Raw genomic sequence first — 18,107 nt, 5'->3', positions numbered from 1 at the left:
ACTCTTCATAACGCGCAAAGATACTCCGCTCCCTTTCACCACGCTTGACATTTCAGGCGGTTTCGGCCTCATACAGTTGTCTGCAATCCGCTTCCAACAACACTGAAGGCTCCTGCGGCGAAGCACTTGGACGTGTTCAGCTCCTTCATGACATGATTATTATCGACGTACCGGATGCTTCGTACGCAGAGCTCACTGACTATTGTGCACTTCCCACTTCTGCTCCTCCATCATCTGACGCATTCACTCCTTTCATTGCCGATGACTTTACTTCATAGCGAAGCTCCTAGCTCCTTCACCTGCTTGCCCAGTTTCGTTCTTCTGGTGACGTCGCTCAGCCTAATCTGCGCCGCACATCGACCGTCAGTCGACACATCGACATTGGATCCAACGCGCCATTGCGGCAGCGCCCGTACTGCGTCGCAGCCGAAGAGCGTCAGGTCATCAGCACGTGTACGACATGCTCTGCGTGGATTATCGCCGTCTTAAGAAAAAGACGAAAAGACGTGGGCCCTCTACCGCGCATAGACGACGCTCTGGACAGCGCTTGCAAGGCGCTGAATTAGTCTCTTCGTCGAATTTACGCTCGGGCTACTGGCAGCTCCCTATGTCGGCAGTTGATCGCCCTAAAACCACACTCGTTACTCCAGCTGGTTTATACGAACTTAACGTGATTCCATTTGGACTAAGCAATGCGCCTGCAACATTTCAACGGATGATCGACAATATTTTGCGCGGCCTAAAATGGAGCACGTGTTTATGCTACCTCGACCACATCGTTTTCAACGCTTTCCGTTTTCAACGCGCATCTTCTCCACCTTATAGGCAAGTGTTCACGTCCTTGACCTGGTCATGGTCTGCAACTGAACCTGAAAAAGTGCCAGTTCGCCGCGCGCAAGCTCGTGATTCTATAGGTCACGTCGTATCCAAAGAGGTAACCTGTCCCGACCCATCAAAATTTCGCGTTGTGGCAGAGTTTCCAAAACCTAAGACACTCAAATATCTCCGCATCTTCAGCGGCCTCTGTTCTTACTTCAGACGCTTTGTTCGCAATTTTGTCTCGATTTTATGACCTCTGACACAACTATCTGAATGCCGCCGACGACCTATAATCCCAGTCTCCTGCATGCGACATCGCGTTTGACACTACATTCGTGACCTTACGCCCTCCTCACGTCTCCGCCTATACTGCGACACACTGTAAGGGCCGTACCTCGTCAGAATTATGGGACAAAAGTGCGGCCCTTACACGAGTCTATACGGTATTGTGCCTGTAGCGGCCATGTAGTTTGTTCTTGTGCTCTCTTGCTAAAGGGGTTGACTATTCGATCTAGGTTATTTGAGATAACGAGTAGAAGATACTACGAAATGTGTAATGTATTTAGGCTACATCACAAATACTCCTCTCTCAATGTATTTTCAATATGCCAAAAAACTATAAAAAAATGTTTAAGACAGAGCAACTGAGTATAGCATATTAAGATATGTATAGTCGCGATCAAAGGCTTGAGGACCACGGCACCATATTATATATATTATATATATATATATATTCAAGCGCAGCTCCGCGGCCTGGAATTGGTTAACTACATTTTACTGATCAAACACACGCGCGTACTTGTGGGCTTTCGTTTTCAGCCGAAATGCCCAGGCCGCGAAAAAAAAAAAAGATCGCGGAACCCTTGGTCCCCAAACTTTTGATCACGATTGTACAAGTCTGCTACTCAGCCACCGCGACGAGTTACCGAGTATTTGAAAGTGTTCCTGTTCGCCGGGTGGAACTATGCCGCCTATCGAAAAGCCCGCCTTACAGAAGGCGGGCTTTTCCACAGAAGGCCTCTTTCAGCCGTGAAGCCAGCTTTCAAGGTGTACATCGGATACGCACAGACGAAACCGTGTCGAGGTTCGTGCATGAATAGTCACCTGAAAAGTTACAAATGGCTGTTCCCTCCAGCTTGTCCCACAAATGTGGCTGACATAGCGCCAGTAAAAAAAAAGAAAAGTTCACCGTATCGACGATAAGTGAGCGAAAGGTTTGCTCTTCTTTATAGCGTTGTTAAGCCTAAACCAATTAAAGATATGCAAAGTTCTGTAAGCAGTCTTTCCCACATATTTGACTCTTCCTAATTAACATGGTCGCGTTCTTGCGGGCAGAACTGTTAAAGCTGAGACAGGAGCGTTTTGAAAGCTAGGACGGTGCGGGAAACTGTGGGCGGCAGGAGTGACGTCACCAGCCCGCATGTTGACCCCCTTAGCGCATGGAGGACAGCTATGTTGGTTAAGTCAAAATAGGTGTGTGCAGAAGCGCGTCTACAAGTTGTCCACGCCGCCTTGTTTTGCATGCCTCCTAAACCCGCTGTCCCAACCAGATGTCACTAACAGTGTGAGTGTGTGCGTGCGTGCGTGCGTGCGTGCGTGCGTGCGCGTGTGTGCATGTGCGTGCGCAATAACGGAGGTGTTTACGTGAACGGCGATCACCGTATGTTGAAGGGCGTTGTTCACGCTAATCATTACTACTTTGTTTTGCGTTTTGCACGAATAATTACTGAATAAAAAATTAATAAGATAAAATTGTAATTTACTTAACTAATCGATAAGGTATAACTGCAATAATGTTTGAGCAATCCAAGTGCTCAGCTTGTTAATTTAAAAGTGCCATCCCAGCAAAGTTCATCAAATTAATGTTTGTGCGTAACAATTTCCACCATTCCTTATTCACAACTACCTGCAAACATTTATTGTCGTCAAAACACTAGAGATAATATATGTTGTTCATTATGCAAATATGCTTGCCATGTGCACTAAAGTGCAAGCATTTCACATTATACCTCAGGAAATTTCTTGTATTTCCACATACTACATAAGTATATACATACATGAAAAGTTAACCTCAATGCCACAATATGGACACAATACATGCATTCTCTTGTTCGTAGATTACAGATTTTATTTCACTGAACAGTCATTTTTTACTCTCGTAGAAAAAACAAGCTAACAAAGTTTACAACAGAGACGTGTCAGTAAACTCAAGGAAATGAGTAGCAGGCAACAGTGATTCCAACGAATAAAACAGACAGCAACGGGTACACATGCTTACAAGGTTAACTGAAGTGCATGTCTTAAGTGCACCAGAATGTAGCCAAATGATACACGATACTTCTTCAAGGTAGTTAAGCCAACTTACATAAAGGGTAACAGTACAATGACCAATTTATTTTTACAAAGAACACTGAATCTCTTGTGCATCACATTTGGCTGTCCTTTATGGCACAATGCCTTCTATTTGAGTTGTACTACTCCTGACTAATGGAACAGGTCCTGACAAGTAACCTAAGCCAACTAGAATGCATCAACTTTTGAGCTACAAATACTGTGTTATGTGAGCTGACAGATCAATTATGCTGCACAAAGTGCGCATCAATACGACGAAAATACTCGTGCAGGACTGACGAGTTCCTAATGGACTGATACCTGTTATCCTGCAGAAAGCAATAGACAAGAACACACACCGGAAACACTGATTTCAACACATACAGAATTGAACAGTCTGTACAGTGAAAGCCCTCCAGCATTTGCATATCTAAACACTCGGCAGAAGTCGATCAGCTCGCAGCAACAGCAATTCATAGGAACAGATCGTAGAATGAAACATTGCATGTGCCGCAGAAAGTAAGACATACAAACGCACCTGCGCCAGCTGTGTGTGCTTTTTCTTCTTATGCCAGGCTCTTGATAGCACCACTTGATTCTAGTGCAACGATCATTAGTTTACACAGCCATACCAACTCTGCTGTAAACACAACTAGAAAAAGAAAAGCAAAACTTGCGCCCCCAATGCCAAAAGCGGGTCAAAAGGGCAGAACAATGTGTAAAGGCAAGCACAAATGGCTAGACAATTCAAATAAGTGCAGTAACATTGTATCAATCATTAAACCTTTATGAACATCAATGACTGATCATACTTAAAAACAATGTGGCTCCAGAACTATTTGTCAGAATAACTCAGCACTCAATAGCATAGAGCAAAGCAACCTGTTGCTATTCTTTTAATGATGAAAGACTGCTTGGTTTACGTAGGAAAAGCTGCGTCAAAGTAAAAAGAAATACTCCAGACCAGTTTCATGAACAGATGCATATAACTCAGTGAGATTACAGATGTGGAAATGTCATTGGAAAATTTCCTATGCACAATCACAAAAAGACTCGTAGAAAACTATACAAAGATGCATGCGTTGTAAAGTATAGGTTAATAAAAATACACAGAAAGATATATATATATATATATAACTTCAAGATGGGACAGCAACAGCTCTTAGTATTTGTAAAACTTGGCAACCATACTTCACTAACCACAACAGAAAACTACAGCTAATATGCAGTGAATGACACTTCTTTTCATCCCATAACACAAAACCACTGAGCTTTCTTACCCTGACAAAGAGAAAAACCATTTGTAATGCTTCTGTCAGCTGCACAATTATGTGTCACTTGATGCACACACACACACACTCTCTCTTGAACAACTTTTTTCTTCCATTAGCCGTGCACAGTGCAAGCTCACTGGCCGAGCAATCATTCACCGGCTGTACTCAATTCACCTTTGCTGGCTGCATTTTTCTCACGTTAATTCACTAGTCTCTGCCAACACTGCTGAGGTGTTTATAAAATATGAGCGGGTAACAATAGTGTGGCCATTAAGCCTCTTACTCTTATTGGTACTCTCGACAATCAGCCTCTGTTTAGGGCTGGCAGAAGCATTTAAACAAAATATCTTGGGCATGGATTCAAACAGGAGAACAAACACAGAAGGAGGTGGTAAGGCTTGAGCTTGTGGAAAATAAGTGGCTTGTGTTGGCAGCCACCAGAACAAACTCTTACTACCTCGATTGCCATAGCCAGTAAAATGCTGTACTTTTGTACCTGTACCTGCTGTTTGCCCTGAGCGCAAATGAACAATGCTTTTTGATGCTGCCCCACAATGACAAAATCCTCAGGGAACTGCGCTGCTGATAACAGAGGCTTCATCTCAGGTGAAGAAGGCTGATTTCTACAGTAAACTATGCTTGGATTTGTTTTTCACCATGCTAATGTACACACCAAAAAGGTGAAATGCTAACAGAAAGAATAGCAATTCGTGGTAATACATGACTGGTCAGTGGCTTGCTATACCTCATAACATGGAGGTTGGATCTTAAATTATTACATACATGAGTGACATGTAACTCTTGCAGTGCTGTTAAAGATAGGAAACAGCCTAACAATAAAGAGGGAATTGGGTCTTAAAAATTAGAATTCCACAGTACTTCCAGTTGGGCAGTCACACATCATTAGATACAGGCAGGCACACAACCAATGAACACATTCCATTGCATACATTCCATTGCCAAGTAAGTGTCAAATAGTAAGTACGTAAACATGCAGGACTGTCACTGAAGTGATAATCTCCCTTGAGTGGTTGACTCCTTCCCAATACCTGAGTTTGTTCCTCTCCAACATGACCCAAATGTACAATTAAAGATGCACATGCCATGATGTTAGTGCGATAAATGGGCAGACAAGGGGAAAAAAAGTTATCAAGGTGTCTAAATGATGACTGGAGTATTCGATCGCTTTCTATGTTGCTAATGACGCCCATTGGGTAATAGTATCCTTAACGGACTTTCACAAAAACCTGCATGGTGAAAGGGATAAGCATTGCAGTATTAAATGAGCTTTTGTGAAAATTGTGAAAAAAAAAAATAAAAGTAATGACACAGAGTTCAAATCATTCTGGGGCAGCTGCAAAAACCCAAAAATATCTCTTTCTCTCTCTCCTTAATTTTAACTTTGCTGACGAATTTAGTAATGCAATAGGTGACCAGCAGTGATATTACAAATATCATTGCTGATATTAGCAATGATAGCAATGATAGCAATAGCAACTAGCAATGATAGCAATGACATTACGAATAATAAAAAGTGGAGTCACGCAAGTCCTACCAGCACTGCGATTTTCTCAAGCAGACTAGCTGTTTTTGACACTGCCTCTTGGCCATTGGTAATCACCTAAAAAAGCAGCACACCAAACACGTGCTACGGGTGTGAGATATCTGGTATGAGCGTAAAAAGATTTAGAAAAAAAAACTGACTTGGATGCGGTACCATAGTGTGACAGTGTTCACAACAAGAGAGTATGACAGGCTGCTTTATGAATGATATGACATCGACATGGCTTTATCCATCCCATCTTACTTTGCATATGTAATCTGCCAAGGTGACTATTTGGAACAGACCCAGTCTCAACAATGCTGTCTACTTTGCTAAGCAATGCATGCCACCCAACATGTGTAACCATAGCAGTTTGCTTCAATTCCGTTGGAGCTCCTATTAGCTTTTCGTCGTGTGAAACCATTGCTGGTGCGTGCATGATTTGTATTGACATTTTAAATCCCAAATATGCCTGCCTATACTGTCAGGAAAAAGGACGTTACTGGGACTGCTAACACTCTTCGTGGATAGTGGGATATCCTTAAGGAAACAACTTGACTACATAATTCAATGCGGTCTAGCCATAATATTAGCTGAATTAAAAGAGGGCCAGCATCAATCAGCATTTCGGTTACTTCACAACTACACAACATAACATATCAAGGCCATTACAGGTAGGAGCACTGCTATTTTTTTAGGAAGTTAACATCCCACGATTCTCTTTCTATCAGAAATGTATGAAGCACATTCGAGGACATCACCTCCTTAACGCAGTGTCAGTGAACGACACCATAAAGGAACACTTCTCTGAAATCTTTCTTCTCATCTGCTATGATGCTAAAGCAGATCAGCCTCCACTACTCATCCTCATGAGCATTGTTATCTCCACTTCTGCTACATCTCTCATTTCTTTACTGATCAAATACACTTTCTCTGTTTTGCTGTTCCATCAAAGTTCAAACCGAATGTCTGTCCACTTAGCTTATGCATTACCTACTTCGTACCCTGGAATACTTTGATGTTGAAGGTCAGGAAGCATCGTCTGCTATTTCATTTGGCTTTGCACCGCTTGCCTGTCGCAGTAAAGTGCGGTTCACCGCACAGGACTGACCCCGCTCTGTATGCATGGTAATTTTGCCGCATAGAAAAAATGCAGCCGGCGCTGAGTGAACTAAGTGGCATACCACTCCACCATTCAACCAAAGCAATCTCAATGACAAGGAACTTAGCTGTGTGGGGTGTGGCATTCATGGGGGAGTGCTCCACGACGTGGGTAGAAGGTATGTCGCAGTGAGTAGTTGAGCAGGTTAGTGACATGCGACATGTAGATGTCTGAGTAGCGGAACAGACGTCGGGAGAAGTATGTCGGATTGTGATGCGTGCGGAAGATGCTTCCGAAGTTGGGGTTGAACAGAGACTTCGTGGTTTTCCTGTTTGAGTAGCGTATGGGAGAAAGAAGAAGCAGAAACAAATGCAACCACGCAACCATGATTTTTCAAATAGGTCAATGCAAAGCACTACGATGCACAGTTTGTGTTTATTGAAAGGTTTAAAGGGATACTAAAGGCTGTGGGCTTAGGTAATGACGATGATGCGCTTTGATGCCTGGCCCTTTATAATGGCTGATGGACAAATACACTGACACGAGCCCACTTGGGCTTGGCACTCGGCAGAGCTGTGACTTTCAAGCTAGATGGCTACTAAGGCTCTATGAGACAGATGTCAGGAAGCCCAGCAGACAGCAGCACTTTTACTTTACTGCGGCCAAGAACCAATGGACGCTGCCCGGAAGTGCAGAAAATGTCTAGGTTGAATCAATGCTTCAGTTTAGTGTCCCTTTAAAGTGTAACTAAAGATAAATGTTCAGTTCGACTGACAGATTGCACTTGTACATTGCCAATATGTGAGACTTATAATAAGCAAAGGCTTGGTAATCCAGAAAGTATGGAGTAATGAAAGGCCTGCTGCCATGACACCTTGAAATGCCTGTGTCTGATCCCAATGACATCCGAGATTTTGACAGTATCTGCTGGCAACTAATTGCCAGATCAACATGTTGAGTTTTACTATGCCATCCCTACTGCGGAGAGCTCTGGTAGTCCTCCCCTCCCCCCCCTTTTCAATGGACTGGCAATAACCAAGACTGGCAGCTAGACTTGACATTTTATTCGAGGCTGCCTTGTATAGTACGCAACGTTTGTTGCACGGAGGGCTAAAAAGAAAGTAGCATATTTATCTCAAGAAGGCAGTACTTATAATGCTAGTACATACGTGCTCAAAAGCAAGCACTGCTGACAGAAGCCATGCTTATGCAAGTACAGTGCTTGTAGGGAAATGTATAAACTAATATAAAAATGAGGAAGCAAGAAATTCCAGTTTTACACTGTGGCAGAGTGTGTGGAGGCCTAAACTCTCTTCATTTATACTGGCGCATGCTGCCACAGTCCAGCCAACCACTGAAGTTGTGTAAAAAAAAAAAGTCTGTCAACATATTGCTACCTGGCAAGTCCCTTTGTGAGAAGAGACCTACATTGCATTCCCAAATAGTTATACTAGTAGTACAAAATACAATCGATGCATGAATGCTATTTGCTTTTAATGAAACACTGTATAATTTGCTTACCTGAGCTGATCTCGTTCCTGCAGGAGTTGTTCAATGAAGTCCTCAATGTCCTCATGGTCCTGGATTTAATCGCAAGAACAATCATTGTGTAATGTGACAGGAGAGCCCACCACATCACAGAAGGGGCCCTAGGGTCATGCATGAAAATGTAACACCCTCTAACCTTGTTGTAACAAACTTGCATTCCATACGAAAACACCTTCAATATATCCAACATTTATTATAAGCATACGTTCGTCACATGCCGATATCAGCGAGAAAACATTTTATATCTATCGTGTTGTATCCAATAACTTGTTATATTTGCGTTTGTTATATTATGGTGTGCCTGTATCTCACGTGCATAAAAATGACAGTACAGTGCATATATGTGTACTTAATTTTGACATATGAGGTATAAGTAAAAAAGAAAAAGACTCGGCAGTTGCAATAATTTGTTGCCTTTGAAGTAGTTTCCTTGCTAGTAACAGATCGCTCCCACAGCTTCTTTCAACTTTGGAAAGCCTTTTGGAATGCTTCTTTAGGAATAGCAAACAACTCCTTCTGCAAATTTTTCCTGAGCTTTTCAAATAAGAACCTCAACTTAGGAAATAAAAAAAATCTGCTGGAGCCCTATCTAGGGAGTAGGGTAGCTCTGGTACAATGGTTGTTTAATTTTTTTTTTGCCAGAAACTAATGCACAAGGAACAATAATTGAACTGGTGCTTTGTCTCCCCAACTCTGTTCGCCCAAAGATGAGGACTCTTATGGCATATGGCTGCCCTTAAACACTCCATAACAGCCACGTAGAGCCCTTGTTTACTGTCTGTCCACATGGAATGTACCTGTAATAAAGAGTGCCTTGCCAGTCAAAGGAAACCACCAACATCACCTTCATGATCAATCGACTCATCCAAGCTTTCTTTGACCCCACCCGCTGTGATGACTGAGCCTTGGTATCAACGTTATACTCATGCACCCAGATTTCATCCCTTGTTACAATAATTTTTGAAACTCTTTCATCAGCACTGGCATGATCAAGCAGTTCTTGACTGATGTTAACACGGTTCACCTTTTGGTCATCTGTCAACACACGGGGCATAAATTTCATAGCAGTGAGATGCATGTTCAGTTTTTCAGTCAGAATTACTTGGCACGATCTGAAGCAGATGCCTACATCTTCAGCAATATCTCTTATATCAAAAACACTGTTTTGTAGAAGCAATCCACAAACTTCTTTGATGTGAAAATCACCTGTTGACATGGAAGCTCGTCAACTTCGGAAATCTTCATAAGTCGACACCCTTCCCGCTTTTAAATAACTGTACCACTCAAAGCAATGTGATCGACTCGTACAATTGTCCTAGGAGGCTCGCTGAAGCATTTTCCGCATTTCGTTTGCAGCTCTCCCAAGTTTAAGGCGCAATGTCACACACATGCATTGATCTTTCACGTCACTCATTTTTACTGCCTCAAAAATTATAGACTGGTCACTGCACCTATTTACTTTAGTGGCTGTAGCTTGCTTACAGGCAGTTATAGAGTTGAAAAGGCAAAAAGCTGCCACAGTGCGACCTGTTAGCCGGTTTGGCCAGTGTGCAATCATTCCAATCTCACACCTTGATCACACCTCGTAGGTAATTTTTTAGCATTCTCTATGCCTCAAGTTCTTTCTAAAAGGCACCAGGCAACCAGCAATTGCTGACTTGAAAGACTGAACACGGTATGCCACCAGACTCAGAATTCCTGTAGATTAAATTTAGCTGGGTAAGTGGTGAATAGCAAACCTAATTTCTACATTGGTGATTTCACATTTTCTCTGCACAAGGGCCACTCAAGAGCTAGCTAAATATTCTGCTGAAGAAAGAAAGTAAACCTATGCAGTATAGAAAACTGTAACTGAAGTGGTTTAAACTTGCGACTTGGCCCTGCGAGACTTTTTTCTATTCCCGAGAATAAAATCGACGCTCAAGGGGAAGCATCACACATCGGTAGAGGCGGTTCAACAGGCCGTGACGAGGGAGCTAAACAGCATTCCAGCCCAGGCATTTCTGGAGGCGTACGAAAACTGAAAAACTCGTTGGCAGCAGTGTGTAGATGCGAAAGGGTGCTACTTTGAAAAATTCTAATCGTTTGTACTATTCTCATGAATAAATTTTTTTTTTAAAAACGAGTCCTACACTTTCAGAAGAGACCCCGTAGAAAGAACTTAGTTATGGCTTCCATTTATAGATCACCTTCATCTTCTATTAATGAGTTCTGTTTTGCTTTGGGCAAAACATGCATGACCTATCTATAGAACAAAAACACATCATTATATTAGGAGACATAAATATTCATCTTCTAGAAGAGCCCACCGCACCTGTCACTTAATATGTTACCTGCATCAACGGATATGGTTATCAATGTCTACTGACTGTTCCAATCCATGGCACTTCTGATGGACAAGGTACTCTTATTGACCATATATTATCTAATCTTAGTCCTCCTCCTAATGCTGGTGTTACTGAAGTATCCAAACTGACCACTCAATTCTTCACTGTCTTCACTCAATGAAGTATTCTGCCTAAAACTGAGAAGCAGTGTTTTAAGAGCAAGCTAAACAACTCATTATTCATAGACCTAATCAGTCGCACAGACTGGTCACCAGTATTTGCAACATTAATTCCAGAAATTGCTTATCAGAAGTTTTCGAGTATCATAGCCCTCACCGCAAGCACTAAATTAATTACTTGGACATAAGTTTTCGACTGCATCTAACCCGTGGATAACCACTATCCTATTGAACTGTCCACGAAAGAAAGATGACCTTTATAAAGAAAGAAAGAGTCACCCATTCAACATTAATTTATGTAATCACTATAGGACATATTCTAACATTTTAGGGAGGCTTCTCAAGGACACTAAAAAGACTTATTACGAGAACATGATTAAAAGCACTGGCAATAATTGGAAACAGCAATGGAATGTAATCAATTCTTTTCTCGGCAGGATTACACCTAATACCCTTATACCCAAGATTCAGTCAGGAGATGACTCCTACGATAACCCCTGTGTCATTGCAAATTAATTCAATAGTTCATTTCCTGTACAGGAAGTCTACTCTTTTAAACCTGTCAATTCCTTATGCTCTCATTTGCCTCACACGTTCTTTCTTTATCCTGTCTCATCCGAAGAAATATACATTGTCATCCATAACATGAAAGACACAAGTGCAGGACAGGACGGCGTTCACTCAGTTCACATTAAATTAATAGCCCATTTAATCTGTGACATGTTTTCACACATCATCAACCTAACATTCCAAACTGGCATTTTTCCAGCCGCATTAAAAAAAAAAAAACAAGCTAATTCCTGTTTTTAAGAAAGGTGACAAATACCTCACTTCGAACTATCGTCCCAATGCCATACTTTCCTTCTTCAGCAGAGCTAATAAAAAAATTATCGTTCCTCATTTGACTAATTATTTGGAAAAATTTCACATTTTTTCTCCAACTCAATTTGGTTTTCGGCCAGGCTTTTCTACTAAGCTAGCATTAATATCTTTAACAGACAACATAAAAACTGCAATAAATGCTGGTAGTTTTGTTGCTGCATTATTCATTGACCTTTCAAAGGCATTTGATTCCATTGTTCATTGTATATTGTTTCAGAAGCTAGAATCAATCGGAATAACCGGCCCAGCTTTAACTTTACTCCGCAGTTACTTGCAAGATCGAGAACAATCGGTATACATTTCTGGTACTTACCCATTACCTAAAGTAACTAATATTGGTGTGCAGCAAGGCTCCGTTCTTGGTCCTCTCTTATTCTTAATCTGTATCAATGACCTTACATTATGCCTAAGCTTATCTAATTGTGTACTCTATGCTGATGACACTACCATACTAAGCGCAGGTGAATGTATAAAATTACTCTTATCCAAAAGTGCAGGTAAATGTATAGAATTACTCTTATCCAAAATTAACAAAGGTGCCACCAATGTATTGAACTGGTGCTAGAGTAATGGACTAAGTATTACCACTAAAAACTCTAATTTTATTATCTTTTCTTCACACAATAGGTACACTTCTTTCACTCCATCTATTCACATTCACATTGGTAATGACATAATATTTGCTTCTGACAATACCACCTTCCTGGGGGTAAAATTAGATAGGCATCTAAAATTTGCTATGCATATGAACGCACTAATAAAGAAATCGGTATGTGGCATTGGGATTTTACTAAAGGCTAGGTCATACTTTGATATTAAAACCCTGCTATCACTTCATTACGGATTAGGCACCGTCATTTTAATTACTGTATATCTACATGGGGTAGCACTTACCCCTCACATTTGTCCTCATAGAAGCATATTCAAAATCAGGCTATACGTATCATGACATTTAACAATCCCACAGATAATGCTTCCGTTGTTGCTTCGTGATCCCAACGTACTTCCACTGGATAACTTAAACAAATACTCCCTCGGCACTTTATTTTGCAAATTCATCAATGGAAAACTCCCAACAGCCCTTATTAATCTAGATCAGTTCTCCCATGTTGCTTCTATGAGATTCGCTTCACAGAATAACTTCTTGTTGCCTAAACCAAGAACTAATTATGGAGAATTCACTGCTAATTTTGCCTCAACCTCACTATGGAATGCCTTACGCACTAAGCTTATAGAATATTCTGCCATTAGTTCATATAAATTCGAGGTGCGTGTGTTCTTGCAACATCTATAAAGTTGACTTTTTATATGTGTTATGTATCTTTGTTTTTCTTTGTTTTTATCCCTTTCTTTTCTTTCATACCTATGTTTCATGTTTTACTACATATTTATGCTCTTACTTTTTTCATGTATGCGCCAATTTCCCATTTGCTGTAATAACACATCTTATTTTCCTGTTGTAAGTATTAACAGGAGGGCTCGCCCTTACAGTTTTTGAATACGAGACCGCCTTCTGTATATAGCTCATGCCTAAATGTACTTATATATGAAATAAACTTCAATTCAATACTATGGCGCTGTTGCTGATCTGATTATCAATTATATATGCACGAAACACCTGCATGGTAAGCGTTGTTCAACACTTGCTTAGCAAAAAATACCTTGAATACCAAAATTTCACTAGCACACTACTATCTCATTCAGTGTAATCAGCACAACAACCTCTACAAGCAGTTTAAACACACCTATGAAAAACTTACCTGCATCTCTTCAATCAAGTGCTGCAGAGACTGAAGCCAGCTGACAGTGTGTCTAAATTCTTCAGAGTTTAGGATCTTAATCTCGTTCTAGAGGAAGAAAATGAAAGATCAGCATACTCTTGTTTAGCAAGTTCCTGCTCTAGTGTTCGTGTTTAGGATCATGTGTTTGGTTAAAAAATAACCGTTCTGGTTACCAAACAAAGTGAAACTTTATCCTTCTAATTCGCAGTTTATTCTGAGAAAACTACCAAAAATTTCAAATTTGTTTTGACTTCACAAAAGTTTTGCATACAATGTCCTCTATAGAAAATATAGAAAAAATATATATGGTTTATTATTCCTTGTAATTAAAGAAAACACTGAATAAGACAACTTGTTATAAGACAGAGATCTTTTTGTCAGTTACATATATGTAAAGGTATAAAGTAACATTCTCTGAACACATGGAAGCAAAACGGAATGTAAACTAAAGGATGACCTGTATGAATGCTCAAACTCAGAGATGTGTGTTGTGAAACAAGTTAACACGCATGACAGACCTAGCGAGCAAATGAAAATGAATTGCAGCGTCGATATGCACAGCTCAGACTTGTGGGTTACAAAGCAAAAAGTGCAAGCAGTTCAAGTCATTCCACTCAGGTCAAGCATACAGTGCAGTGCCTTAATGTATATGCATGGATATTCAAATTAGACAGAGGTTCACAGGAATGTATAAACTTGAAATGACCGTCAAATAAAAGATGTCTCTAGAGCAAACAATTCGACAAAGGGACTTGTCTTTGCCCTAGCAACAACTTGTCCTTGTCATGATAACAACTTGTTTTCATCAAGGTAAACACTTGTCCTCATTATGGTAACAACTGCTGTTACCATGAAGAAGAAAAGTCCCCTTGTTGAAATGTTGGCTCCAGCGACACACCTTGTTCAACAATTTTTGGTCATGCGTGAATGAGGGGAGTACTGGCCTAAGACTATAAATATTAGAATCTTATATAATATGGAGTACTGTGTGCGATTAAGACAGCAGACTATTCAAGGAGGCTACATCGGCATTTAGGACCCAACTTTGCAGCATGGTCTTCTTATGCTGGCGTCATTGTGTTTGTTCACTCTGGTTCGCCATTGTCCGACATCTGGATCGTGCCTAAGGGGGCCTAACTGCCCAGTATGCTGAGAAATCTATAACTGATCAGCTTTCATGTTCCAATATTACACTTCAATTATGTAAGTGCACTACATGTAGAAAACCTACCTCGTAATCAGAGCTGGGCAAAAATACTTTGTAAATGTATCATGATACAGATTCAAGATGCTCGCAAACTAATTGTACCCAATATGATACATGCCATTTGTATCTTCAGATACTTCAATACATAAATTTCTCCTTATAGTTACACTACAGGGGTTGCTGCAAGTTTGCAGGTGTTTACTGCAAATTCCTATGACCTTGCTCCTTTTACTGTATGTAAATTCTTTTTCGACAATCTATTAAGTATTACATCGCTATTCTGCAACAGTTCATGTGGCCAGCAGCACTAACATCATATCAAAGCAGCCACGCTGCGCAATGCGCAATTTTTCCGTGCCTCCTTTGCACTCGGTGCAATGCACCGAGTGCAAAGGAGGCACAGAAAAATTGCACCGGTGCACGGTGCAATTGCACCGGTGCAATGCACCGAGTGCAATGGCCCAATTATAATGTGCATCAGCGTGTTAGTTTTCTATGTATTTGTTTCTATATGTTCTTATCCATCCCACATTAGGCTTCAGTGTGTTATCTGCGTATTATGCCCTGGAATTGAAGGTATTACAGGTTGTGCATTCTATGGAGATAATAATGTTTATGAGCAATATATTGCCTTATGAAGTTTTCATTTCCGTATGTCAGTGAATGTAGCTTAGTGCATCAAGGTACTTAGAGACAAGAAACACCAGAATGTATGAAGATCGAACTTGGTGACGTATACTACTACCCTGTTTCAAATAAGATGCCCATATCGCCATTGTTATAATCATGACACTGTCATTGTGAGTTTGTATCAATGTTCAAAGTGTGCATAATTTAAACTTAATGTTAGACCAAGTGCAACGAAATCTCACTTTGGCAATAAAGTGGTAGCAAATATACTACTCAAGCAATCTTGAAACAGCTGCATGACTCAAAATCATGAAATTTTCTTATTGACAGGCTTCGAATAGCTCCTAAGCAGATGACGTGTGTTTCTGGTGCTTAGTGGCTATGATGCAAGTCCCAGCATGCCCCCTCCAAAATTTCTCAGCTCGCTGCGGGTATCCGCAGGTGGTGCCTAATGTTGGATGTTGTGCTGCAAAGTTGTGCTATCTCAATCACGCGTCACTTCCGGCAAGTGGTAATGTAAGCATTCTTTTTTCTAGTTTCAGTATCAGAAATGCCTATGTTCGCAAGCCTTTCACGATGCATCTACTCGATTTTCAAAAGTAAATTTTGCAATGAGACTGTCTGAATCTAGATTTTTACGTAACCCATAATTTTATAGCAGTTGACTTTAAAGCTCGTTGTGGAGCAGTACACACTGCTGGTTTTGCAAAATGTGCATCCAGATTTGACTTTATATTCATCTAACCATAAAGCACACACACACACAGTAGATCATCTAACAGCAGACAATGTTCCATTTAAGAACAATTTGCCAATGACAAGTGTCCGTAACATCCGGAAATAGAGCAGAAACTATTCAGCAAGTTTTGTTGTCACATCAAAGTACCCATGTAGAAGCAACTAAGGAGGTAGTTACCCTGTCAAAGGCATCGTGTTCTAAAACTTGGAGGCGCAAGGTTAATGAACTTGTGTTTGAATTAGTAAAAAAAATGGCTTTCTTGATAGAGTACAGAACGAAAGCAGGCTCCAAATTCCCCTGTATACACCTTCTCGCACTGCTCGCTGATTGAGACAGCAGCCATGTTGTTCTGTCTCATGTTATCCAAATCATTCCTCGGGGTCAATTGCTAATCAAATTTTGTGTAGCTGCAGCAGAATAATCTGGCAGATAGTTTCCTTCAGGTCAACTGACTTCGAACAGCCTGCTGGCGCAAAGGCAGATATGTTTCTCTCTTGTTTAGCACCCACTTTTTGCAGCTTCAAATTTAATTGCAAAACGTTTGTGCAGGTACATAACAGTGATTGGGTCAGCACTCGCAATCAAAGCGCTCGGAACCTGAAGTGACATACATTGTTATTCCAAATTATATGTTTATGCACTGTGCAAAATGTTTGCAGGACTGTTAGCAGAAACGGCAGTAGATTTCACGACATGTGTTCAGAGCATATTTCTCGAAAATCGTTCTGCACACTGTTTCGAGCAAAAAGGTATGCCATGAGAACTGGCTTGACTTCCACTCTGTAGTTGCAACATTCCGCCTAGTGACTGAGATTAAAAAGTTGTATGGTAACGTTTTATAAATTGTCACTAATAGCGCTACACAGCATGAGATTTTGTCAATCGTAAATGGTTATTTAAAAAATTAGTTAGCATCAAACTGCCATCTCTTAGATTCTAACTTTACCTGCCGTCAATTGCTTGCCTCAGTGACTCTGGGAGATGTCATGGGTTTTGTTACCGAGTGTAGCTTGTACTTTAGGATACACAATACTTTGTATAATGTATCGGAAATACAGATATGATACACACCTTGCCAAATGTATCATGATACAGATACAAGATACCCACAAAATATCTTAAGGTAGTATCTAAGATACATGTATTTTGGATACTGTACAGCTCTGCTTGTAATGTACTCACCTGCTTATGTAATAAACTATAGCACATGCAATAGGAGGTTCATCCCCCAGTTTTGCTTTGGTAATATCTCTCATAACACTGACACCTTGGACACTGCTGTGCCTTTATAGTATAATAAAGTTGTCATTGTCTTTGACTATTACTGTAGAGTATACTGGAATAATTTTCACCGCCTGGGTTCTTTGGCATGCATATGAATTCACTAAGTATGTGGGTGTCTGTACATTCTGTGCCTATTAGAATGCAGCCACTGGAGTTGGGAATCAAATATACAACATCATGCATAGCTGTACAATTTCAGAATCGCTCACACACAGTGGCAAGTGTGGCGTGTGATCTTCACTGTGTTTTGCCAGATCAAACAGTTGTCATCAATTGCAGCAGCACTAATGTGGCAGTGAGCACTCACCGCCAGCTCCCATATGATGGCACCCGTTCTCCAGCCATAGTTGAGCGTCAGGTCAGCGAGGTCACTGTAGATCTGATCTCCGAAGTACAGGACGCTGTTGCCACACCAGCCAGTCATGGCCTGGAGCTGTGTGACTGTGCCCTGGGTGGGGAAC

The 18,107-nt window shown here is 40.9% G+C and overlaps 1 protein-coding gene across 1 annotated transcript in view; it reads right to left on the bottom strand.

Annotated features, from left to right (window-relative positions):
* Positions 1-2,921: 2,921 nt before the first annotated feature.
* The window catches only part of Nt5c (5' nucleotidase C), a 41,199-nt gene continuing 26,013 nt past the window's right edge, over positions 2,922-18,107 (bottom strand). The window contains exons 11-14 of the mRNA XM_075682057.1: positions 17,954-18,094; positions 13,766-13,852; positions 8,591-8,649; positions 2,922-7,397 (exon numbers count right to left, since the gene is read on the bottom strand). Of these exons, the coding sequence (XP_075538172.1) occupies positions 7,193-7,397; positions 8,591-8,649; positions 13,766-13,852; positions 17,954-18,094 (492 nt within the window). The 3' untranslated portion in view covers positions 2,922-7,192. The remainder of the gene's footprint in view (positions 7,398-8,590; positions 8,650-13,765; positions 13,853-17,953; positions 18,095-18,107) is intronic.

Source organism: Dermacentor variabilis, chromosome 2 (genome assembly GCF_050947875.1).
Source record: "Dermacentor variabilis isolate Ectoservices chromosome 2, ASM5094787v1, whole genome shotgun sequence".
Classification (NCBI taxonomy): domain Eukaryota; kingdom Metazoa; phylum Arthropoda; class Arachnida; order Ixodida; family Ixodidae; genus Dermacentor; species Dermacentor variabilis.
Note: the sequence above shows the minus strand (reverse complement) of the source record. Positions and strands in the feature narration are given on the sequence as shown.